General features: G+C 46.3%; 1 protein-coding gene across 1 annotated transcript in view; it reads right to left on the bottom strand.

Moving 5' to 3' along the window:
* Positions 1–1421: 1421 nt before the first annotated feature.
* Positions 1422–25244, bottom strand: part of MB21D2 (Mab-21 domain containing 2) — a 58846-nt gene continuing 35023 nt past the window's right edge. The window contains exon 2 of the mRNA XM_075158428.1: positions 1422–3436. Coding sequence (XP_075014529.1) covers positions 2172–3436 — 1265 coding nt within the window. The 3' untranslated portion in view covers positions 1422–2171. The remainder of the gene's footprint in view (positions 3437–25244) is intronic.

Here is a 25244-nt window from a genome sequence, read left to right as displayed (position 1 = left end):
TCCTGGAGCCCAGACTCTTTTTCCAACAGACAGACAGAAGTCCCGGAGACTGGGGAAAAGACCATTTCAACGAATCTGCATCTTCCAAGCACTTCTGAAGAGGATTCCCAGTTGGTTCTCCTGCCTCCCCCGGCAGGTTACACAGGTTTAAATGGAGACACATCTTTGGCAATAGCCACACTGGTAGGATCCAGTTCTGCTTCCGCTGAAGTCAATACATGTCCTTCCCCGGACCGTCACCGCAGTGCACCGGGGCTCATGATCACTAGCCAATTGTGCTTTAAAGTTAAATCCTCATCCACTCCATCTAGCCAGCAACTTCTAAGAGCTCCTTCAGGCTCATGTAAGTGTGTACCAGTAAATTCAGGTAAATGTGAACATCTTGACTACAGCGATGGGGTGACGTTTTCAAATATGCCCAAGAGACGGAGGAGCCAAAGTTTCATTTTAAGACATGACTTGGGCACTAGATCAGGTATCGAAACCTCCCTGCCACCTAATAAAGCAGTTTCCAAAGCTGCTGGTGTGTTGCTCCACCAGCCTGGTTTCTTTACCAGAAAGGCTGGGCTAAAAAAGTGACACATTTTTCATACACAATTTTTATCTGTTAGAATTTACTAGATATGTGCCTCATTTGTCTGTCAAATATTTTAAAAATACTTCAACCTGCTCTAATAATCACATTTTAAAACATGCATCAAGTTTGGATCAGAACAGCTTCTCTGGGATAATCAGTAAGCCCAAATTGCTGATTTAAGGCCTAAATATCCGTCACTGGCCAGCCAGCCACAAAAAGTCACTCTATCCTTGAACTCTTGGAATTATTTTTGGCTCAGACTAACCCTTGTTACCATACATCTTATCCTACACACAAAGGGAAAGCGTATGTGTTTTTCAAGGCTACTGTTGCACCACAAGTTTACATACAAACACCACTTCTGCAAACATGAGACCAAAGTAAGATCTCATATGTCCCAGGGTAAGTCAGAAAGTCCGCAGGAGTCAAGGGAATGGTAACTGCCATAAAGGATCAGGCCCAATACATGCATTACAGAAGCAAGGTAGCTCCTTTGCTCGAGGTCTGGCTGATTCACTTTGCACATACCACTGCTTTAGCATTACATCCTTATCTAATGGTAAACCTGTTTCAACAACATGCAATACATATTAATGCAATATGCACTGCAACACACAATACGCATCCAAGGAAATATGCCAATGCAAAAATCTGACTTCTCACACATAGCAGGGCTAACAAGGAAGAGCCTTTTACAAAAGACAATCAAGAAATCACCTGAAACCATGAGACCCGAGGGGCCTCAAGCAATCTGCAATACTGAGACCTAATAACAGATGCTAATTCATGGAAGAAACACAAACAGTGGGACTGAGGTAATGGCAGAGATTTCATTAGTGCAATTAACATTTATAATGGTATGTTCTTTAATAGAATTTAAATAAGGCTTTGAATAATTACACACACTAAAACTAACATTCCATAACCTTATTCCGCATGGAAAAGCAGCAGAAACAACCCTCTGGACTGTACAAGGTCCAATTATGAACAATTACATTCAAAAAGTAGATCAAAACAGAAACAACTCTTTCCCCCAAAAGCTGCATCGTCATCTTTGAAGTCAACTTTCTCCCCTAGTGTGAGAAGTGTGAAGAACAGATGAACTGGGCTTCAGCCCAGTAGATTTGGCCTTGTCAAATTACCAGTAGTGCTTTCCAACCCAGAGTCTCTCCTCATTTCTTTAGGGGTGATGGAAGCTCATGGAAAAAGAAGTGAATTTCTGAAGCAATGGAAGGTGAGTTCTCCCTTCCGCAGGCCCAACAACGTACATAAATTATGGAAGCTTGGAAAAAAATCTACATTACACTGTGGCATGTTCTCCTTTAGAAACTACTCACAGACAATGGTGCTGGGTGGGTGAAAAAAATCAAAGCAGCATATGAAATAGTAATATACTGTTTCAAAATCTGCACCGTCCTGCAGAACCAGGAATTATAATTTATTCAGACTGTTCTCAACAGATCCAATCTACGCTGGATATGTAAAAAACAAGAGACTAAGTCATCAAGGAAAACCAAACAAAAAACCCTGCACACTGCAAGAGTTTTTAAAAACGAAACAAAAGGAAAAAAACCTAAGAAACATTGATGAAAGCTCAGAAAAATTTATCATCAATTCTGAAGTGGGGCCTTGTGACATCATCTGGGTTAATGAAGACGGAGATGGACTTCCCGGGGTTCTCAGTCACTAGCTGTTGCAACTTTTTGGCTAATCGATCATCAGGCTGGTTGGTGTCCCCTCCATCTGACTGCGGGGAGGGGATGCTGGTGGTGCTGCCCCGCCGTTGGAGCTCTAGCGTTAGCCGGTTGGCTGCTTTGACATGTTCGATGGCAGTTCGAAGGTGTTCGGCAGGGTCCGAGCGGACTGAGGACAGCTTCCGCGCATGCAGCATGACGGTTTCTTCAGAGAGATGCTCCAGCATGTTGCACTGGGGGATGAAATAGTTAGGGCACATCTTGTTGACCAAGCAGTGCTGGAGATCATCAATGAGACCCAGGAGGAAATGGGCTGCGTAATCCTCCTGTGCCAAGTAGTTGGCTGGTAGCCTGTCGCAAGCCCACAGCATCATGCTCCGCAAGTGATATGGACTAATGGCTTTGGGGCGGGACAGCAATTTGATGATGATAGCTTTGCAGGCCTGATACGCTTGCATGAGGCTGCTGGAGATGCACTTTTTCAGCTGTACTTCACTTCTGGCAAATGACAGCCTCCATTCATTGTCCTTCTTCCCTTTGTAGGAACATGCAGGCACTAAGTAAAACCCACTTATGACTTCCTCCTCTGTGATCTTCCCATCCCAGAAGTGGTTCTCCATCAGCCAGCTCTGGGCCACAGCTGGCCAACCTTTGAAGGACACCACAGGGACAATGTCGTATAGCATGCGGCTGCTGCCCACTCCCAAAATGATGGATATGATAGTCCCATTCTTTTCTACCTTCTCCACCTTTGGCATTCCTCGTTGAGGCTTTTTCTGGATCTCGGAGAGGACAATGCTAATGGAGTCATAGAACCAGTCTGCGACTTTTGTTGGAGAGAAGAAATAATTGGTAGCTCCATTGATATGGTCCACGATCGTGCAGCAGTCCTTCCATTTGCTGATAGTTCCTTCATCAAACAGACGCAGGCTCAGCCAGGAGTGGCACAAAGCCGAGTGGCGCATGTCCAGCGTGACTGGTTGGTTGCGGTCATGCAGCTTCAGTGCAGGCACAAGCAGGGTGAAATCCATGTCATAGTCTGTGCCTCGTGCATAAACATTCAGCTCATCAAGATCAATGTCCACCACACCTTCCCGCACACCGCCTGAAAGCAGCAGGTACTCGTTGGCTACAGGCAGCTTCTGGTCAAGTTTCTGAACCATGCCTGCAAAAGAGAAAGAGAAGTCCTTTCACGAGAATGCAAGCACATCTGGGATATAGGATTTAACCAGGATTAAAACCCATCCCATGCCCAGCAGGAAAAAAAGCTACCAGGGGTATCCATCGCTGTTCGTGTAAAACAAACGTACATCAAGCCCAGCACTCAGCCAACCTTTAGTATCACCTGACTCAGGGCAGGGCCGTTCCTGCACTCCTGAGAATGGGTGAAGCCCATCCGAAATATCATACTGGGAGCAATGGAAAAAAGCAGAAGCCTCTGGTAAAACACAGCAAAGCTACTTCCAGGACTAAATTTAACTTCTTAAACACCACCTAAACCAGTTTTTCACCATATTGTCACTCATTTCCATGGTATCCAAATGCTTCCCCAACACTTCAAAAAGAAAAGAAAATATTAATTGACTCACTTTCTTATTTTCTCTCTGGTATAAGAAAAAAGCTGGACTGGCATCAGGGGGTTGGTTTGTGCGTGAGTGAATGAAGAGCTACAAATGTCAAGCCAGTCTAATTTTACAATTTGCTTTACATCTACTGATGAACAAGGCAACATGAACGAAGGTAGTATGTACTCCTCTTTTGGGGGAATGGAGAGAGGTTAAACTATCAGGCAATTACAGAAGCCAGCTCTGAAATCAGTTCTTCAAGCTATAATGATGGTATCATGCCATAAAATATCTGATCAGCTCCCCAGAGCACAGACATGAAGACAGATTTCTATTTTCATCACCAAAACCAAACACTTCCCTTCACCCTGCACTGCCCGCACCAGTTGCGCAAAGCCAGTCTTTTACTGTGTACTCTATATATACCACTATACTCTGTTCACAGAACGTGAACAGCAGACTGAGAAGAGACTCCACACAGTAGCTAAGATATTAGCACCTCATTCAATGTTCAAATTAGGCTTAAAATTGAGCTCTGCACTTCAACTGCTCTGTAGTCTGCTTCTGCTATCTGGGCTGTTTCACTCCTGGTGTTCGTCTTGTGGTTAAATGCTCTTGATTCCTTCCCAGCCTCAGTTCAGACAACACACCCAGGCCACGACGGAACTAAGGCCAGTGACTCTGAATGGAGAAGCTGAATCTCTTATAAGCACTGCAAAACAGATACATCATTATTTCTTACAAGCACAAACGCAATAGTTTTTGTTGGCATGCGTTACTTACTCTACCTTTCGAAAGGCACTATAGTTTGTTTATATCAAGACTGGCCAAATGGAGACCTTCCATTACGAGGAAGCCAGTCTTAGAGAGACATCAGAGGGAATAACCAGCCAGAGGCATGACGAGGTGAGCCAGAGAGCTGCCAATCACGCTGTCAGACCAGAAACCACAGACAGATATATTAGGAGTGTTTCTTTACTGAAATGCTAACAGAAATGATGAGCACCAGAGTCCAAGCACCCATTCTGGCATAGCCCCAGGTACTGCAGAGCCTTTCCTGAGTTAACGCATCCCCGTGGGATACTGCCTGAACTGAGCGGGTCACCCTAGCAGCGTGCAGCAGCTGCGGCACCCCAAGGCGCCGAGTGCTGCAGTAGCCTGCGTGGCACTGCAGTGCTGTCGGAGAGACTCACCTGTCCTTTCTTGCATGCTAGGACAGGGGCAAGGAAATGCTATCTGCATGCACACAGGTAAGCCGTGACCGGAGCAAAATCTAAAGCTATGCTGACACTGATTCCTTGGAAGAGCCAAGGAGACTGTAGAAAGAGGCCTATGTATGAAGGGGAATGCGTCTTGGGGCAATACTCAGGGTAAGTGTGCAATCCCCCACGTGAAATTCCTTGTTAAATACACTTCACCTGTTTTATTGCTTCCAAGAGCACTGGACCCAGTCCATTTTGCTGCACTGAGCTGGGATGATTTTCCTGCCAGGCAGGCAAGAACATAACCCTTTCCATTTCATGCAGCTCCAGAGGCTGCAAGAGAAGGAAATAGCTCTGGAGGAGTGCTAAGAAACTCTTCCTGCTAAGTCCTGAGCTAATCCCATTCTGCGATCTTGCCGCACACTGCCCCATTCATCCTCAAAGGGTGAGAAAAGCTTCTGTCAACTTCAAAGACATTTTCTGAGGCTTAGATACACAGTGAGCTACGTTAACCTGATCTATGGAGTAGCAAAGCCTTGCACAGGCTTCTCTATCTCTGAGACCAAGTAAGTGGCAGTCACTCCTTTGTTGCACCCAGAAGAAGGGGATTTCTAATGGGTACCTAAATTGACATGACTTCTGGAGACAGTACTGGCACACTGCTTCCAAATCCTGTCCTTGAACCAGTGCAAGCAGCCTTGGTGCTTTACACCCAGTTGTAAGTTGAGTCCAAGACCCATGGAGTAGAGTCTGGGTCAATCACATCATAGGGACAGGGAGCAGTTGCCTTTTTCCAAGCCTACAAGTCAGTACCAACCCCCACTGTGGGGCAGCACAGCTATTCAGGATATGTAGGGTCCTGATGGCCCATCCTGGCTCTACATTGACCCAAAATTTTCAGCTCATGTGATCTGCAGCATCTGCCATGTTCCTGAGAGAGGCTAGAATGTAACTATCCTACAGAAGAAAATGTTCAAACCAATAGAATTCAATAAAGGATGTATTTTTCTAAATATTTTTAAACCTGAAGGATGAAAAATGTCCTGTGAAGTTCTGCAGTGTGCCCTTTGCACCCAAACTTCTATCCTATGGTACAGCTAGAGCCTTTGGCTGAAAAAGAAAATCATATGATTTTTCTACAAGGTAGAGATTCTCCACTACAGAATCTACTGTGGGGTGAGTTGCCCTCCTTGGCCTGAAGAGATCCTCTGTCCCTATGTGGGAGCAATAGAGTTGACAGTCTGATCCCATTCAATCAACAGCAAGTGGGACTCAAGCCCTGCTTTCTAAATGCCCCATGCTCATCTGCCTGGAAAATAACAGTGACCATGCATGATCAACCTCCAAAGCCAGATGAGAGCAGAAGCCACTCCTGCAATGTTAGTTCTACACCACCTTACAGCACTCCTGCCTTCACTAACACAAAGTAAAGCTTGCACTGGACAAAGCCTGCACAGCCTGCTCTTCTGCCAGAGTGGTTACAAAACGCCAGCTAGCAAAGAGGAGGCTTCTGCGTGGAAAACATTTCAGGAAGAACCATCCCGTAGAGTCAAAGGCACAGCTCTCCAAGCACTGTCATGTAGGTACTCCCTCAGAAGAGACACTTCTCTTCCCTATAGCAGAGAAAGAAAAAGAGAACACCCGTTTCAAGCATCCTTGCAATAGGAAATGCTTTCTGCCCACAGAACACTCTTAACACTTCCTCCAGAAAGAAAATGTTTTGAGTGCTCACCATTAAGCCTAGTTTGCAAGGCTGAAGACTCCTGAAAGGGAAAGGTGCCATACACTGCCAGTAAGTCACTTGTTTTTTCCCCCTCCAGAACTCTAGACCTACCAGCAGAGGAGGAATGTAAAAAAATAATCAGGCAATGGCTACAGGAAATGATCCAATATATCATCAATATCTCTCTACCTGGCTGGCTGCAGAGTTTAAATCCAAACCCCTGAGCTCTGCCTGGTACAGTATTTCTCCTTCAAGGCCTGGACCAGCAACATCTGCAGCTCTGTCACAGAGCTAGAGAAGGAATTTTTGCTAACAGATCATAGCAGCATTGCTGATCCAATTTAAGCTGTGGAGCAGGGGGTTGAGATGAGGTCCCCTTGAGGAAAATATATTTAGAATAGGCATAGAGTGTTCTATAAATAGTTGAGATGGCCAAATTCAGGATTCACTAAGGATTTAGGGGTTTGCAATGTGTTCAAACTGCCCCCTTAATCATAAATCTGGTTGAAATGTGAAGGGATTCCTTCAGTAGTGTATGGATTCTCAGTAGTGTATGCTAACTTCTCAGGATTCTCAGGATTCTCAGTAGTGTATGCCAACATTGTATGGCATACAATACCCTGGCACAAAGCTTTCATCCCAAGTTTCAACAGCCCAAACACAAGCTGAGAGAACCACGTGCATGTTCAACAGAAGCAGGCACTCCAGCTCAGCAAGCATCTAAGTGCAAACACAAAGAAGAAAAGTACCAAGATTGGTACTTGACCCAAGTACTTAAGATAATAGCACCAGTAGGCCGTTTGAGTTCTCTTCTTTCCATCTCAGTACCAGGACCATCTGGGAGGAGGAGGGAATAGGGGTTACAGATAACCTTGGGAAATTTGTAGAAGCCCTGTGGAGTTGTCTGTAAACACCGAACCCAGAACTTGTAAGGTCAAACACAAATTTATTTTAGCTGAAGGACCAGCTCTCATGGCATCAGAGTAGGTTCACTGATGTTTAAGAAGTCTCTTGCTGCTGCCAGGCAAAACACATAATTTGCTGTCATATCTTGTGTGACATGTTCTTTTGAAAAGGTTGTTTGGCAAAGCTGGTATTTTGGCAAGTAAGAGATTGGTGTTCAGTTACCACTTCTGCCTAAAGCACCTTAAAGAAGTTCTGTTTTCTTAGCTGTGTAGCTAGTTTAAGACCTTCCCAAGCTATAAAACTTGACATCGTAACAGGTAAGTATGTTTACAAGCATGAGAAAAGCAGGGAATATGAGAATTAGCAGCAGCACCCGTAGGCCAAGCTTGCTGGTTAGTTTACTAAACAGTCAGTTCAGAGTAACACAGGTGAGCAAATGAGTTCTACTGACAGAATTTCATTCCATCGTTGTTCCTTCAGTGGCAGGAAAATAGGATTTATTTCTATTCCAAGCACTGTCATACAAGGAGAATAAAGACAGAGAAAAGAGATTTTACTTTTACATAACACCTACATTTGGGATACATCCTTGAATGAACTGAGACTCTGATGCAAATGACACAGAGACTATTCTTCCCATCCAAAAAAAAGCAATGCAAAGATGCTCTCCATCCATTACAGAATTTCAGGTGAACTGATTTCATGACCATTGCATTGCGTGCTGGGATCTGCTGCTATTTCATGACCAGCTTTGTGTAACTAAGGAGGAACCTACAGACTTGTCTTTGAAGAAACTGACCACAAGAAAAAATTACACAAAAACTTATTTCTAACATATGCATTTCCTAATTTGGGGTTCCTTCTTGAAGCCTTCCTTCCTGATGCCCTAGATACGCAACCACTGCCACCAAAAGAAAATGTGAGCAAAGAAAAATGCCATTCTGTTAGTCTAACCTGGTCTCATCAAAGAGAATGTGGTGATGTTCAGGGCAGTCACTGAATTAAGGGACACTTCTGCTGCATGGGGACTAGAGAGAGGTCAAAAGAGCAGTGGGGTGCTCAGAAAGGCTCCACAAAGGAGGATTTGCAGAACCTTGCACGCAGAAGCATATCACGGGAGTTCTTCTGGGAGCCAAGCCAGACCTGGCACTAGCTTTGCACTGCTCCTGTTCTCCAACTTAGACCCCAGCGTCTGCAGTAGCAAACGCCTTGCTCACATTCCACACCAGCCCACCTGGGAGGAGACAGTCCACACAGTGCAGAGCCTTGATTTTCTTCCTTGACCCCTGCATCACCCACTCCTCCTGCACAGCCTGCAAGACTCCCTGTAAGTTGCTGGGACCATGAGTTACTGTGACACTCCTGTTCTTGCAGACTTTCTGTGCCAGAAAGGGTTTGCAAGCTGGCTCAGAAGGCTAATGTGGTCCCTCACAGACCATCTTCAACTTCTTAAGATCACAAATGTATGCTATACACCACCAGCACAGGAGGGAAGCAAGAAGTTACTAAACGATAAAGATACCATGGTCAGGCTGCTGAAGACCTTTAGGGGCATGATGATTCCCAGCCGCGTGTAAATGATGCACACAAGCTTATCTGTGGGGTATAGAGCCAGGAGCTTGCCCTTTCTCTCCAGAAGGAAGTGATTAATGGCAAGGGGCTGGCAGGCAGCTGTGCACTGCAATTCAGCAAGTAAAAGTGGTGTTAGCCGCTGCTCCTCATCACTGAGCTTCTCTGCTCACCTCTTGACTTTGCCATCTAATCTGATTGGAGAAGCAGCACAAGTCTGTGTAACATCAGCTGTTAAAAATAGCTGCAGCACAGAATAAACATGCCTGGTACCTGCCCTTCAGCCCTACACAGGAGTTCAGAAAATGCCAGAGTACCCTCTCCAACCCTGCTCAAAGACCCAAAGCACCGTGGGTTCAGCCGAGGGACAGAGTGCTGTCTGTGCGTGATCAGAAGAACTGGGACACTCGGATGCTTTACACACTTCAACACATGCACATGGCCAGAAGGGAGGGAAAGGAGAACTGGACAAAATTAGAAGTGTCCTTCTCCCAGCTCCTCTCTCTCCCTTATACACCAGGGGAAAGCCTACAGAATTAAAATTGAGATTTTCTCTAGAGAAATCCAACACCTGAGCTGGCATTCTCATTGCTATCTTCTTCCCCCTGTTCCTTCTTACTTTGCAGGTAACTTAATCTCCACAAAACAAGAGGTTCAGATGTTCATTTCCTCAATCAATAGCAATGATGTGGTGTTCTGGCACCGATCATCGGCTGACCTTGCATTTAAAGAGTGCCCTCTCCAAACCATTAGCTTGTGTTCTAGCAGAAGTCTCCTGTTACTTGCAGCCAGTCTTGCACAGACCTGACTATTGTCTTAAGCAACATTTTTTAGTAATCATATTGAAAGAAAGTGAGCATCATTCTGCTGCTATTGCACCCCCAGCACCTGGGAAGAAACATAGGTACATACCCCTCATAAAAGAAATCAAAAAGTCCCCACTGACATCAATACAGCTGTATGTTTAAATTTCTCCATAGACCCATCCGAGGCCCTGGGGCAAGTGAACTTCCATGCAGAGAAGCTCTCCAGAGGGGTTCCAGGAAGCAATCACATCTCTGAGGAAACCAGAAATACTGGGAATTGCTTTTGGCTCTGATTTGCCCTCATTGGTTCAGCACTTCCAGCAAGAAGCAGCACAGAGCCCTTGTAGGGAAGCTTGCCCTGTGGCACTGCATGCCCCAGCTCCAGGCATGTTTTCTGGGATATGCAGAAATGTGTCACTGGGAAACTAACCGCACTTTGCAGGGATGCAGAGCCTGAGCTCAGAATCTAAGACAGGCTGAGCCCACCCAGGTTTGCAGGGAGCTGACATACCTGCTGTCGAAGGCAGGGGTAGGGCCCATTCATCTCACCAGGCGGCCCAAAAACACTATGTTGGGTGTATGCCCCCCTCATGCCCCCTGGCAGCCTAGGGAGAAAACATATAGAAGGGATCTTCCCTGTACAGGTGATCTCTTCTACAGGGAAGGCTAGGGATCACCCACATATATCAGTGCCTCCCTCCTTTCTACTGCTTAATCCTTCCACAGGATGCAGCATAGTCAGGGCTCTTGAGTTATCCTCCCAGTTCTACCCAGTTTGATGCATAACCTTGGGCATGCCTTTTTTTCTTCTGTATAAAATCATTACCCTCCCGTAAGCCCCAAAAGCTAAGGAAGTTTGGCCTCCTGGATGCTCAGAAAGTGCTTGGAATTGCTCAGATGGCACTAACCACACACAGATGTTGTTAGCAGAGAACCAATTTGTAAGCTCATCCTAAATCTCAGGATCCTCTGCTTTGGCCAGGCAATTCTTACCCTTGACTGCTAAAAGAAATACATTAAACCCCAGGCTAGTCAAAAAACAAAAAGCTTTTGTCATTTTTCGTAAAGACACTAGACAGGTACTCTGCGGTTCCTTGACAATTCTGCTGCAAACCGCAGATCCTGTAGAAGAGGAATGTTGTTCAAAGGAAAGATGTCCGCAGAGGTCTCCCAGCTATGCCCAAGTGACGTGTGTTGAATTTCAGGGGCTGCTTTAAGACAGGATGGGAAGCTGGCTCTGATGCAGCTGGGTTGCACTGATTCTTCTGTTTCCCTTGGTAATTGCAAATCTATTTATGAGCAGCACAAGTTTTTGTTACGCAGAAGAACTGAAAGAGTCAGCTCTTTAGGAGAGTCTTTAATTACAAAGCACATTTTGAGAGGACTTGGCGGAAGCAGGCAGGGGGTGGGAGGGGAGTGGGGAGACTGAACTGTGTGATACCAGTTTAGTCAAATATGGGAGGTGAGCGAAGGAAGCTGCTTTTTGCAGACTGATACACCAGTGTCCTACTGACTCTGCTCCTTTTAGAAATCTTGTGATACGGTGACAGAACACACTGCAGGGACCCAGCACCCCCTCATAAAAGAAATCAGCTTCTTTCTCCAAAGTCTTCTTTAAAAACAATCTTAAAAGTAGTGTCCCAGTTTTTCTCAGTTCCCATGTGCCCTGGTGGAAGGCACCCAGCTACTGAAATCCTGTATGCCAATGCAGAAGGGTATTTCATGGTGCAAGGGGAAAAAAAGAAAAAAAAAGAAAGAAAAAGACCAGATTCAAAGGGTGTGCCTGTACAGCAAAAGGCAGTGCTGTCACAAACACCCAAACCCACCCTGGCACCAAAACCAGCAGTGGTGTTACTGCGGTGACCTGCTTGGCTAAAATACTCATGTCTCAGAGACCACAACATCAGGGCTAGACTGCTTCCAGAGCTGGAACCGGCACCTTCCGAGGGAGGCCCTACATCACTGTGCAACTCTGCTTTGGATAGTGAAGAGTTTAAGAGTCACCCTCCAAACTGATGTCGGGTTTCCAGCCTGCCAGTCTGCTTATCCAATGGACTTACTCCAGAGTCATGTTAGCCAAACTAAGATAAGAGTGTCTGAAAGCTGAAGCCTAGAAAGAATATGAAGTGCAAGTCAAGGAGGTGCTTTAGGGTCTGAACAATATGTGTGATGAGGTCTGAGAGCAGCTGACAAGCAGAACAGAAGGAAGAAGGGGCAGAAAGTGTGCTTATAAGAACAGCTTGCTGCTACACCCTGCTTAACACTGTACAATGAGTCCATACAGTGTCCATATTTTTAAGTGTGCATAACACATAAAATTCCCTTTGGAAATGGCAGAAGATGCCATTTATCCTGGAACTGCAATCCCAGAGATAAAATCTGCCAGGGGACAGATTGCTTTATCAGTTCCACCCTCTGGGACTGAGAGCACACATTTGGCAAGGGCTACACGGGGTCTAGATGGGCCATTTCTGCTCACACCTTTACAGAGCACTGCTAAGTACTCAGCAAGATGTTACATTGAGGGAGACTCAGCAGCACTCCTCTCTTGGATCTGCTTACAAGGTAACAACAGTGGGCGCAAATCTGGTCGAGCTTCTTGAGTGCAAACATGCTGCTCCTTGCAGGAGAGGCTGTTCTGCCCTTGTTTTCCTAGTCCCGTCACTGTTACTGTGCTCTTTACAAGAGCACAACAACCTCAGTGAGGTACATAACACGTCCATCTATCCCAGCATCTGTCGCAGGCAACTGCTGCTGACTGCTTTCAGGGGAAGAGTATAAGAGCCAGGAAAGTACAGCATAATAACTTTCCCTCTGTAACCTCCAAGCAGACTCCGGCTTTGGGATTTCCCAAACTGGAGGCAGTATTTGCAGCTTTGTCTCTAACAGCACCGATTGACTTATCTGCTGGGAATGTCTCTCATTGCTTTCTAAACAATTTATACTTTTGGTATAGTCAGTGTCCTGCAGCACCATGTTTCACAAAGTACATGTCGTGTCAAAAGGTATTTCCTTTTGCTGCCTTGCTAGGAAATGAAGAAACTCACCTAACCACGGCATCTTCCACAGATCATCAGGATTTTACATGGCTTAGTCAGTCATCTTTCTTCCACATTGAAAAGAACAACTTATTTAAACTTTGTATACCCGATTGTCCTTCTCAGCACTTGTGTGGGCCCTAGTATTGCCACACCCTAGGTGAAATGAGGTGGTCAACACTGCATGTTGCATGAAAAGGTGATTTCTGTGTGGATGTCTTCACAGTCCTCTTGGAAATACCTCAGCAGCTCTGCTTGCTAAATTAGCCCCACTCCACTGCTGGTTTGCTCAATGTAATGGAGTCCTCCTCCCCAAAATTTAATTTCACCTTCAGGACATTCTCCCTGAAGAAGCCAACACCAATCCCACACTTTACAAAGGGCGTTGATCACACTGGAAAAGAACAGTGGAAATAGGACAGGGGAAGGTTTTGGAGGCTGCACAGGAGAAAAAGTCCCCAGCCTCCCTCAAGCTCTCATCCCAATCTGACCAGTCAGCACCAGGTGCATCTTGCAGAAGACACGTGGCAGCTCTCCAGTGTTGAGCAAAGCCATTCCCTTCCAGACCTGGGAACACATTCTCCTCTCGCTCCAAGTCAGCCAGAGGGGCACGTGTACATGTTGGGCAGAACTTGACTCCAAGGTCGCAAAAGCACTTTGGGCTCCTCTGGGATGGTTTTCTGTTCTTACTAGTATCTGTTTGCCTGTCCTGAAAGGGCTAAGTCGCTACACCACTTTATGTTCAGGTGCCAGCCAGAGGGCTATGCCCAGAGGAATGCCACCACACCCTCGCATCCTGTAAATAACACAAGAGCCTCCATTGTAAATGCACTTTGAGTTGTTTGTCAAGCTGCCTGCTTACAGTTATCCAACATGCTGGAAATTCTCTCCCCAGCTGCTTAACCACCAGCTTGTTTTCTGTTCCTGTAGCAGGCTTTATTTCTACAAAGACAAATCACAGCCAGAGCAAATCACAGCACTATTCCTTATGAACTGGGCCTGAACCAACACTGCCCAGCCTCAGTGGCTGCCTATTCTGTAATAACAGCTCTACGTCACTGCAGAGCAGGAGAAGGTTTGTCCTTGACTCAAAAATTCTCCACTAAATCATCCAGCAAAGCTAAAACTTACATGTGGAGTACGCATGGCAACAAACAGCCATCAGATGGTTGATGGATAACCACAGCTATAATTCAATCTAATGTTCTTGATTTTCCCTTAAAATCCATCAAACTTGGCTCCTGGGGTCAATGACATGATCAATGGCATCCCCTTCGATCACTTTCTTTCTCTTCATCTACCAATCACTAAATCTATTTAGCTTTATACCATGGACAAGTTAGAAAAAGGGTGAATGAAGAAACCAGCCAAGACCCAAAAGAGTGCTGGACAAAGGGGAAATCCATTCTCTGTGTGCAGAAGGAAAGCATGTGTCTTCAGAAGCCTTCCTGAGGCATCTGGTGGAGAAGAAGACATGAAGCGAATCCTCTCTCCAGCCCCCAGAATTCATTGGACTCCATCCATTCAGCCCTGGCCTGGCCCCTTTGACAGATCCTATATCCAAACTTGGCTTCCTTGGGGGAAGCCAAGACAGATAGACCGAATACAGCTGAGACACCCAATGCCAGAACCATAGTATCGTTTTTCTCTGTCCTTGTAGATGAGCATGGATTGGACTAGCAAGATGAGGCAGGGAATGCAGATCCTTGGTTAGAAAGTACTGACATCAAAAAGGCTTAAACAATACAACTGTGTCTGAGATCACGAAGCTAAGAGCAAGCTTTCCTGCAGTACTAACCAAATTCCCACCCACCACTGAGAACATTGCCAAAGCCATGTGGAGCCAGATCAAGTCACCTGTATGAAATATATTTGTTAAGGCCCCACGTACAGCACCAGCTGTATGAAAAGTGCTGGTTGGCTTTGACATTCATGCAGAATACCCCTTCGTCCACATCGCCAGGGGAAGAAGTTATAGGCCAGACTTTCTGCTAGCAGAAAACAGAGGAAGCTCCCCTGAAATGACTGGGAACACTTGGCAGAAATTTCAAGGGCACTCCTCCTCCCTTTCCATGGGAGACAGACGGAGGAAAACCTAAGCCCTCCAAACCTGCCTGCCCACGTCCCATTGCTCCTATCCTCCTGACCTAGCTTCATCTTGCAGAGGTCATATTTGACAGCGCAGAAAAGCCAGCAGAAGTTTCTAAGAGGGACCGTCAGTCCCTAAATTCTCAGATTTTATAGTCCTTTATGTGCAGCTGAGCACCGTCACCTGTTAAAGAGCGTAGCAGGAAGCACTGTGCGGATTCGATCTCCATCAAGCGCCAAGCCCATGGCCCTGGCAGCTGTCAAGGATCTCTTACCCCTGCAGCGGCCAGGAAGCTCAGGAGCTGGAACAATTAGAGTAAAAAAGAAAGGGAAAAACAACCATTGCTACAGCAGAGTAAAACCTGGGCCACCTTGCGTGAAGGCACGCAGTAAAATGCCACTGTTACTCTGGCACAGGACTCCAAAGGTGAAATGCACTGTGACCTTAAGGAATCAACAGCAAGAAGTCACGTAGCCAGGTGGCCCTGCAAGATCCAGGTATTGCAGCTGCCCTTCTTCCCGGGTAAGGCGTGAATTGGCTGGTGGGAAGGAGGAGCTGGTGGAGCTCTGAGGCAGGGGCTGGCAGTGCTCACAGCTAGCTGATGCCCTGAAAGCATCTGCAGTCAGATGAGGGCTGTATTTTTGGAGCAGTTCTCTGTTACCAGGAACAGGGCTTGAAATGCTAGTAACAGTTCAGGCATGAAGCACTCAGGCCCTTTGCAAGCAGCAGACTTGCTATCCCTTGCATGAAAACACTTCCCGGCACAACAGGAATAGATATTGTTTGAATACAGTCCTGCTACACAGAAAGCAACAACTAACACTGTCCTCTGTTTCCCACTGACAGCTGGCCCCCCGCCTTGTGATTAATGGACAAACAAAGAAGATTACAGACCTCCTAAATCTGCTAACACAGTCTATAGAATTAATTGCACAAGGTAGAAGCGGGTATATGAGGGTGTGAGCTGGCCCTTTAACAAGGATGTTCGTCCCTGAAGTCAGACAAAGCTGATGTACCGCTCATGCCCAGAAGACATCTGAGCACAATCCTGCTTATTTGTTCCTGGCTGCACTTGGGGAAGGGGCTGGCAGAAGCAGAGACAGAGAAACACTGATTTGTAGCTGAAGCCAATCAGCAACAAAGCACAAGTCGTATTCTGAGCTGCTCTGCCTTTCTGGTTGGGGTTGTTCTACTTGTGCCCATGTAGACCCACTTTGTATGACTGGCTGGGCCCGCACCTGAGGCCCCAGCGAGCTCTTCTACCCAAATACGTGCTGCTCTGCTCTCCCTGGCTCCCAAAACAACCCACCAGGAGGAGTGTTGCCATCAGGCAAAAAGACCTCTCAGATTTGCTTCCCCACCAGGGATGGAAGGTGTCATGCTGGATGGGGTTTGGGGCACTTCCAAGCTAAGCTCAGACATCAGCCAGCCCTTATCCACAGACCATAGCCCAGAGGAGGGCAAAAGTATACTGATTCCCAAAGGGCAACATTTGCTTGTGCTCCGACGTGTCATTGGCATTCTCTGCCTATAGATAGAGGCACCACTAGCAGGACCCTGTAAAGTAGAATCGGTTGCTAAACCAGAACTCCCTGCCCCAAATTATATTCTGAGTACTCAGAAATTAAGCAAGAAATATTCCACAGAACTTTGGGTTTGAGGAAGAAGCACCATTTTACCCCTTCCCAGAAAGATGGCTTATGAAATCATGATGCTACTAAAACATCTCTTTGCTTTCCCAAGCTCAGAACATTCTACTTTGCTGCTGGTTCTTTAGATCATAATATTGAGCTTCAAATCTTATTTCAAACCTTACTGCCAGTTACCCAGCCACTTTAACAAGAAGACAGTAAACATTCCCCCTTGCTATGGGCATGTTCATTGTCCTTCTGTCTATGAGATCCCCACAGAAGTTGTGAAAAACTCCAGCAGAACTGGTACGTGCAATCATCTCCTCTGACAGCAGATGGCACAAACGTATCAGTGTGTCTGGGCTGCAGAGCTCAGCAGGCCTATGGGATTTGTGAGCAGAGAGAAAAAGAACCGTTCAAAACAAAAGGCGATAGAGTTTTCACACTGCAGTATGGGCAAGCGAAGAAGCCACATGCAGGCACACAAACATCTTTCCCCGCCACCTGCTAGGGTTTACAGTGAAGAGGAAGCCAGCTCTGACACAATTATTGCTATGAGAGGAAAGAGACCTCCAGTACCCGGCTATCTTCTATCAAATCAGATTTGGTACATAATTTTCATCTAGTGTATCTCAGAAGTCCTCTGATAGTATACAACATACGGGGTGGGAGCGAGATGCAAGTTTAAGAGGGGATAAGCCAGAAGATAGACACCAAACCTGTCTACAAATCCCATTTAATGCCAGATTTCCAGCTTGTGACGACTGAAGGGAAAGGACAGCATTTTGTCCAAGCCATCTGTACAGGGCTTTTTTTGTGTCATTTCTCTTTGAGTATTTATGCCACTTTACACAGCAGCATAACTGAGCAGGCAGTGTGCATCATGGCTTCAAAGCAGAACAATTGCTGTTTATAGAAGCGCTGTTAAGAATTTATTACTAATGCATTTTAATAAGTTATGAAAAGAGCTGTGCTCTGAATGAATCATTGCAGGTAAATTTAGTTTGAAATTCAGATTTTCTACCTCTTCACTGAAAAGCAAGCAAACTCACAGCAAGCACACACCTGCACACAGGCAGAGGGGCAGTTCCTATGTTCAAGAAGCAGTTTAAGAGCCCTCCGGTGATTTGCACTAAAGGTGAAGGTGAAATTAACGCCTAACTAATCAGTTTCCCTTATTTATTTTCAACCTCAGAACAGAGTAAATATAACAAAAGTAATCTAGCAGCATTCAAATTTAAATGCAAAGGTGGTCATCTAGGAATGCACATATATCCATGCTATATATTTGAAGAGCAGATCTGGGATTTTGGAGCTGTTTCAGGGGAATAAATGGAGATGTGTGTGCTCTAATACAGACAGTTATGAACATCTGGCAATACATAACACATCTGGGATGAGGGAGTATCAAAGCAACAAAACCAAGTATCCTTTGAGTTTACAGAAATAGCAAACTAGCTACCGCAAGCAATGTGTTAGTAACGCTGCCACCGCACGCACTACAGCACTGTGCCAAGCAACAGCACTCAGCTCTCAGGGGATGCTGGGTATCTCCTACAAACACTTCTGAAGCTGCATTTAAATAGCTATTGTCACACCCACAGCTTAGGTGTAAGCCAGCAGAAACCCTAATGGATGACACAAACACATATTTCTTATTAGCAGACGTACCCCAGAACACTTCCCACCCTGGCAACACCGCTCAGAGGCTCTCATGGGAGATACTGCTGGGATACCTCTGTTGCTGGCTCAAGACAAACATATCCAGAAGCAACCCACCAGTGAGCCCATATCAAGCTCCAGCACTGGTTTCCAGGTACTAGAACATAACCCCTGGACAGCACTCCATATGGCATAGGTTCCCTGATGCTCCAGGGCAGGATGCAGGATGTCCTGTCATGTTCTTGTTCCCCCGCAACCCATCCTCGGTCAGGAGTCTGGAAAACAGGGAGGTGGATGAATCTCCATACCCATTTTCCCATTCCATCCCAGTTAAAAGGAAAGGGGTGGTATATAGGGTATGTTTGCCCAGCCCCAGCAGTCAGACAGCATGAGGGGAAGTTCACTTGTTGCAAGGGGGCTGGGTGGAGGGGTAGTTTACAGACCACAGGAGGAAATCCTCTCCTTTGGGGAAGTCAGGGTAGCAGGGATGATAAAGGTCCTGAGGACAGGCACACATCCGCAAAATAGCAGGGGAACCAGAAGAAATGAATGTGGCAAACAGAGCCCTCACATGGCCACAAAGCTTGCAGATTCCCCAAGGAACAATTGTTCAATCCAATAGAGTGTGGTCTGGGTTTAAAGCAAAATTGTGGCAGTTCAGAAGATGCACATGGGTTTTAAGCATTGAACAGCAACACTCACTAGCTCCCTGACTTTGTTGCTCGCTCTACCAAGGGTAAGATGAGCGGGGCACACAGCAGAGAGGAGCCAGAGACTCTGCAGTTCAGAGTCATGCTTTTGAAAGCCCAGAGTATTTCAGCTCAGAGGCCTGAGACCAGAGTTTATGTAACAGAAGAAACAAATGTGGAAATAAGTGAAGCAAAGACTGCTTAAGGCAGGGAGGAAATGCAGGAATTGGGCTTCAGGGGAGCCTGTGTGGCTAAAGAGCAATCGCTTGCTTGCATAAAGGACGAATACTGGGAAATGGCTGGCTCTCTCGCCTGCTTGAGATGCTCAGCACGTAAACAGCCCTGGTTTAGTGAGCCCCCAAACCACAGCTGCATCCCCCATACCAATGGCTTACGTGACAGCAGCCTCTCTTACTTACTTCTCCCTCTGCTCAGCTGAGCTGACCTGAATATGTGGCCATCACGCAAGCCCTGTATCCCTTGCAAGTCGAAGCACTCTTCCTGCTTTTCCCAACACACCAGCTAGATCAGAGGCTGCTCTGCCAACCCTTGTGTTCAAAACCTGTAACAGGAGCTCATGTATGGACTTGGCCCATGGAAACATGGAAGGAACACAGGGTTCATTGCTACCTTTGCCCCCAGGCTACAAGCTGCCAGACTGCTTTTCTAGACTTCCTTCCCCTGCTCAGAAACAAAGCTGGGATTCTCACAGCATCATCTGCTGGCTCCAGAAGCTGGAGCTTTAATGAGACCACAAAATTTAACATCACTCTTGATTAAAAAAAGAAACAAAAAATGCAATTATGAGCTGGCACCACTGCAAGGCACTCAAATGATATTTTGCCCCCTGCACTGGAGAATGGCAGGGGCATGCCACAACCGCTAGAGACTTGCACCCACACACGCGCCATCCAGGTGAGGGCTGGGACAGACAGATGCACACTGCAGGCTGCATGCACGCTCTTCCCCTGTTTTACTATCTTTTAAAAGCTGTTAAGTTGAAGGGGGGAGAAAAAGAATCAATAGATAAAGGAGTTGCAATCTCTTGTGAGCATCTTAAGAGCCTGGCTTTCAGCTATTTTCAGCAAATTAGCGTGGGGCTCTTACACACTTAATTCTGCTCTCTGTGAGGTGAAAACAGGACCACCGCCAGCTCCGTGACTCACACAAACACAGGGAAGCAAACATAAAACACGCCGTCTGCTTGCTCTTTCCCAGGGCTTATTCACACCCTTCATAACTATTTGATCTGCCTGCTCCAGCGCATCCCAAGTTGCGGAATGAGAAAAAGCAGGGCTGGGGCTGGTCTTACACAGCTCTTGCTTGCAGAGTTTGAGCCAGATCTCGAATTTCCCAGTGAATAGAGAGAGGAAAATTAGAGACCTGACTGTACTTTTGAGACAGTAGCTATCAACAGCCCTGCCAGCTGGACAGTAATAACTGTTACGGTTTGTTACAAACCATTTTTGGCTATGACATAGAAAAAGATCCATTCTTATCCATCACCTCCACATACCAACCTAATAGACACCTACAGACCTGTGCCTCCCAAAACCTCTAAATCCTGAGCCATAGACAAGTGTTTGTATTGCGTTCAGGTCTTGTCACTAAGCAAAGATCTGCTGGAGGTGCTTGATAAGTTTTCGACCCTCAGCATTTGGCCATATTGCCAATTCTTACTTGTCTTCTGCATCTGTTGTTTTGCTGAAGACCCCAGTTTCTGGAGTCCTAAGACAAGGCAAAAGTCTCAGCCTAAATTTATGAAAAAAAAAGAGCAATTCCTATCTATCACAGCTGCAAATAACTGAAAATACCCTGAAGGAGATGAGGCTCAGAAACACTTAAAAAGCTGAAGAAAACAGAACAGAAATAAAAATACACCAAGAGTTTTTATTTTTAGAGTCCAACTTATAGCTTCTGAGTGCCTCAAGTTTGACAAACCAGCTCATTGCTCTTCCCACTGAGGTTCCCCTTGGACCGCTGGCATCAGCTCTCTCTACAAATTTACCAGGTAAAACAACGGCAAAGTAAAACCCACTGGGCCTCCTATAGGGAGGTGGAGAGATGGCACTGCTAGGAAAGGGATAGAAGGATCCCATGTATTGTTCCCTGAGACAGTGATGTCCTGGGAAAACACTCCAAAAAGGGATCTGCCTGCAGCCCTAGGGATGGCAAGGGCAGCGTAGATTCTTCCCAGGGCAGAGAGCTCCCATCTCTGGAGGGCAGGGATGCAGTGCATCTTTTCCCAGCACCTAATGGTCCCTGTCTTGCTGTGATCTTCTAGGTGCCCACTTTCACACCAGGAACTCTGCTGGATTTTCTAATAACCCTTCACATATCTTCCACCCAGCCAAACTCTCGCAGACTCGAAGCAAAACAGCAACAACGTACACTTGTACTGGAGGAGTTAGGAATGCCACACAGAGCAGGAGCGAAAGGCTCTGTTACAGGGACCTCTGCCTGCCTGCCAGGTCCTGCAGTGCAGCACAATTTGGGTGCCTCGGCCAGGGACAGTAGGCAAGTGGCTTCCAGGGGCCTGGAGAGCCCTCACTTGCTCACCAGCTTTACTGCTGGGCGCCTCGCTTGCTTCCCTGCTCAGCATGAGTCGATCATTCCCACCAGAGTGCTCCACTTGCCCCACCGGGGCATCTGGGAAGAAGCATTCAGATAGGGCAGAGTGCTGTGACTTGGTGCAAAGGGGGACAAAAATCCAAGTTGAGCTCAGCAGTTATTCTAAGGCAAAACACAGGGTGTATCCACATGCCAGCTCCAGCAGCACACTGCCTGCCCTTCCAGCTACTGTCATAGACCTCACCCCACGCCGGACAAGGCTCTGTCCAGAGCTCTGCACACCTCCAGGCTCTTCCACCTTCAGCTGAATGTCCCAGAACATCCCCTGGGACACTGACCAAAGGAAGGGGAGAAGCCCGTCAGCACCCCACTTCACCCAGCTGTTGGGGCTGGCAGACTTCTGCTGATACCCACAGCACAGCAGCAGAAAACCTCTGCAATGCCATGCTCTAACACCAACAGCTGCAGCCGTCATCGCTGCTTGAGGATTATCCTCCTCTGACCCCCCTCCAGCTCCTCTCTGTGATCTGCCCACCCCACTCCACAGGCTGGCGTAAGGCCAGGCTCCCCTGCCTCCAACCTCCGTTACTCCATCTGTCCAAGTCCTGGCCTTTTTCAGCACTCAGCTGATGCATCGGGGGCACAGTCGCTCAGCCCCAGAGCCCAGAGTCTCCCACCCTTCAGCCCCCTCCAGGGGCTCAGAGCCTGTGACAAAACCAAGTTTTGAACATGATGCTCCTTGAGACCACTCATTTTTCCTTCCCCCCCATCTATGTGCACACAGGGAGCCAAGAGCCTCACTGCCTCGCTATTTCTGGATGTGGGCAGACCCTCCTCTGCCTTTGCCATTGAAGATGTCTGACATAGCAGACAGGCCAGCTCCTGGCATTTGGTTACCTTCCAGGCTCTCTGTTTAGCTTCCATCCAGTGATAACAGGTCCCTGCCAAGAAACTTAGTTGTCAAGGAGACCTCTTTCAAACAACAGTTTGGTAGAAACTATGTTGTTATCTAGGGTAGCACATCTCCAAGGTAGAGCACTCAGGTTAACTGCCTGCTAGCTCTACTTCAGTTAAAATACAGGCTCAGAGACAGAAGAGAAAGCCAAAATGGAGTTGGCAGCATAACCAAGCCCCGGAGTTTGTAATTTTGCATAGATAGGATGCTTTGAAGGCAATGCAGAGGTCACCAAAGAGGGCTGTGCTCCTTCTAGTGCCACGGCTCAGCCTCACCCTCACTCTCCCACACTGATTTTATAACCCAAATTCAACCTAAAATGCAAAGAAACAGATCCTAGCCTTTCACTAACATTGACTGTGTCTCCTCTGGGAACTGCATATTTCAGGTGGCAATATTTAACCTAGAAACAGATGAAAGCAGCAGCACCTATAAGGAGAGAGCACAAGACCAGACAGGCGGGTCGGGATCGGTGCTCAGCAGAGGGCTGGCAGGCGCTTCCTATTGAAAGATGTAGCTGAAGGGCATGCAAAGAGTTTCACTCTATTAATGCAATTCTCTAGCTCCTGCTGCATGTTTCCTCCCAGTCCTAGTAGAGGACAGATCTGTAGGGCAATAAAAGCTGCTTTTTTATTTGCCTCTGCCTTCAGCAGTAACAACTTCTATTTTCTCTCTTTCCTTCTTCAGAGACTGGGTTAACTAGGAGGGAGAAATTTGCCACTTCCACCCCTCTTACACTACAAATAAAGCTACCTCACAGCAGCATTACTAGCTACCAAAAACTTCACCGACAGTGGAAAAGCAGCTAGAAAATAGCAGCCAGAAACAAAGAGTGCATGTGGGTAATCAGGAAGAGTTACCCTGCATGTAATCTTCAAAACCAGCCCGAAATGAAGCAGTTGCAGGAAAGCAAGATATATGCAAAGCCACCAGGCGTCAGCTGATCTATTTCTAATTGCCTGAAATGATAGCTCCTGACAGCATAAAGCTAATCTTTCATCTCTCGAGAGGAGTTTCAAAGGTAGGAGACATTTCCTGGCATAGGAAGAGGCTGAGCTGGGAATTCAGGTTATAAGGCACACAACAGAGTGGGAGCCATTTTAAAGTCCACAAGCACGTACTGCAACACATAGCTTTATTTGGTGCAGCCTCTTCCATATAAAGCACGTAAAAATAGCAACTGGTGAGACATGAAAATCAGAGATAGTGAGCCTGTGCCAGAGACATTTAAAGGGAATGATGATCTGATGGTATGGCTTCAAGTAGTGATTTAAGACTGCATAATTAATTATTTGCTCTACACTAGCCATGAATGAGGGGGGAAGTACCAAGGTTTATAGCTCCATCCCCAAGATAAAGCAAGCCTGAAAATTCACTGGACGTGAAGGAACAAAATTCAGCAAAGAACTCAGAATGTGAAGTTGAGTGTTTCATTCTCGTATCAACTTTTTGCTCAGTCTCCTACCGTCCCAAAGACCTAGACAGTTAAGCTTCTCACGCAATTTGTCTTGTAGATGAAATTCAGCACCCGTTTATCGCATGGCAAGGTCTTCTCTGAAGAACCTTGCACTAAAGGAGAAGGAAAGTATTAGCAGGTAAACGGTAAATCCTTTTTACTAGATAAATTTATCGAAATCCAGGGGCTGAATTCAGCCTACAGGGTCAAACCAAAGAGTACAATAAAATTTTAAGCCAACAATTTCTTTTTCTTTTAGGAAAGACTGGTCACTACATCTTCACACTTTCTTCCCAGCAATGTGCATTTAGGATCTCTGCCAAATTGTATAAACTCTACAAGTTATCACACTGAGAGCCACTATATGCCCTCAGCACCATGGTGTATGTATGGTGATTCCCTTAACCCAGGTGGCATGTTCTTATCGTGGGAAAATGGGTTCACAGCCCAGCACCAGAAGACCATTTGCTCCATTGGTGAGCCACTGGAGGCCCCAGAATTAGTGCTGAGAGGAGGGAGAAAGTAACCTTACAGTGGAGAAAGCAATTCCAGAAACGTGACTCCAGTGAAATGGTGGGTCTTAGAAAAAAATTGGAAACAAAAGGTAAAATTTGTCCTCCTCTGTGCTAAATTCTGTGTTTTTTAAACATCAAACAAATCCACAGAGCAGTACAGAAGACAGAAATCCATTATGACCAGGATTTAAACATTCTGAAATTTGACTTCCTTTTGAGTTGCAACAAAGGCCGTAAAACCTCTGAAATTATTCACAAGAGGAAGAATCTAAAAATATTTCAGACAGTTTCAGGAACAGCAAATAGAAAATACGCAAAACATTTTAAAAAACCTCAAGCGCTCTGTTCCAAAAAAGAAATGTCAAATCATGTTATTTTTCCTTTACAATGGAAAATTGAGGCAAAGCAGTTTTGTGAGTTACTCCCTTCAGCTGGAAAATGATCAAAGGTGTTTGCAACAGCTCTGCTTATCAGGTGTTTAAAACAGCTCCGCTCATGGCCTTTGCCTTCCAGAACAGGATGCTCTCTTGACTGAAAGGCCAAACTGTTGGCCATGAGCAGTAGAGGCAAGCTTTTCCCTCTCGTAAACCAGTGGA

Source organism: Calonectris borealis, chromosome 9 (assembly GCF_964195595.1).
Source record: "Calonectris borealis chromosome 9, bCalBor7.hap1.2, whole genome shotgun sequence".
NCBI classification, from domain to species: Eukaryota; Metazoa; Chordata; class Aves; order Procellariiformes; family Procellariidae; genus Calonectris; species Calonectris borealis.
This window is presented reverse-complemented; position numbering and strand designations above follow the sequence as displayed.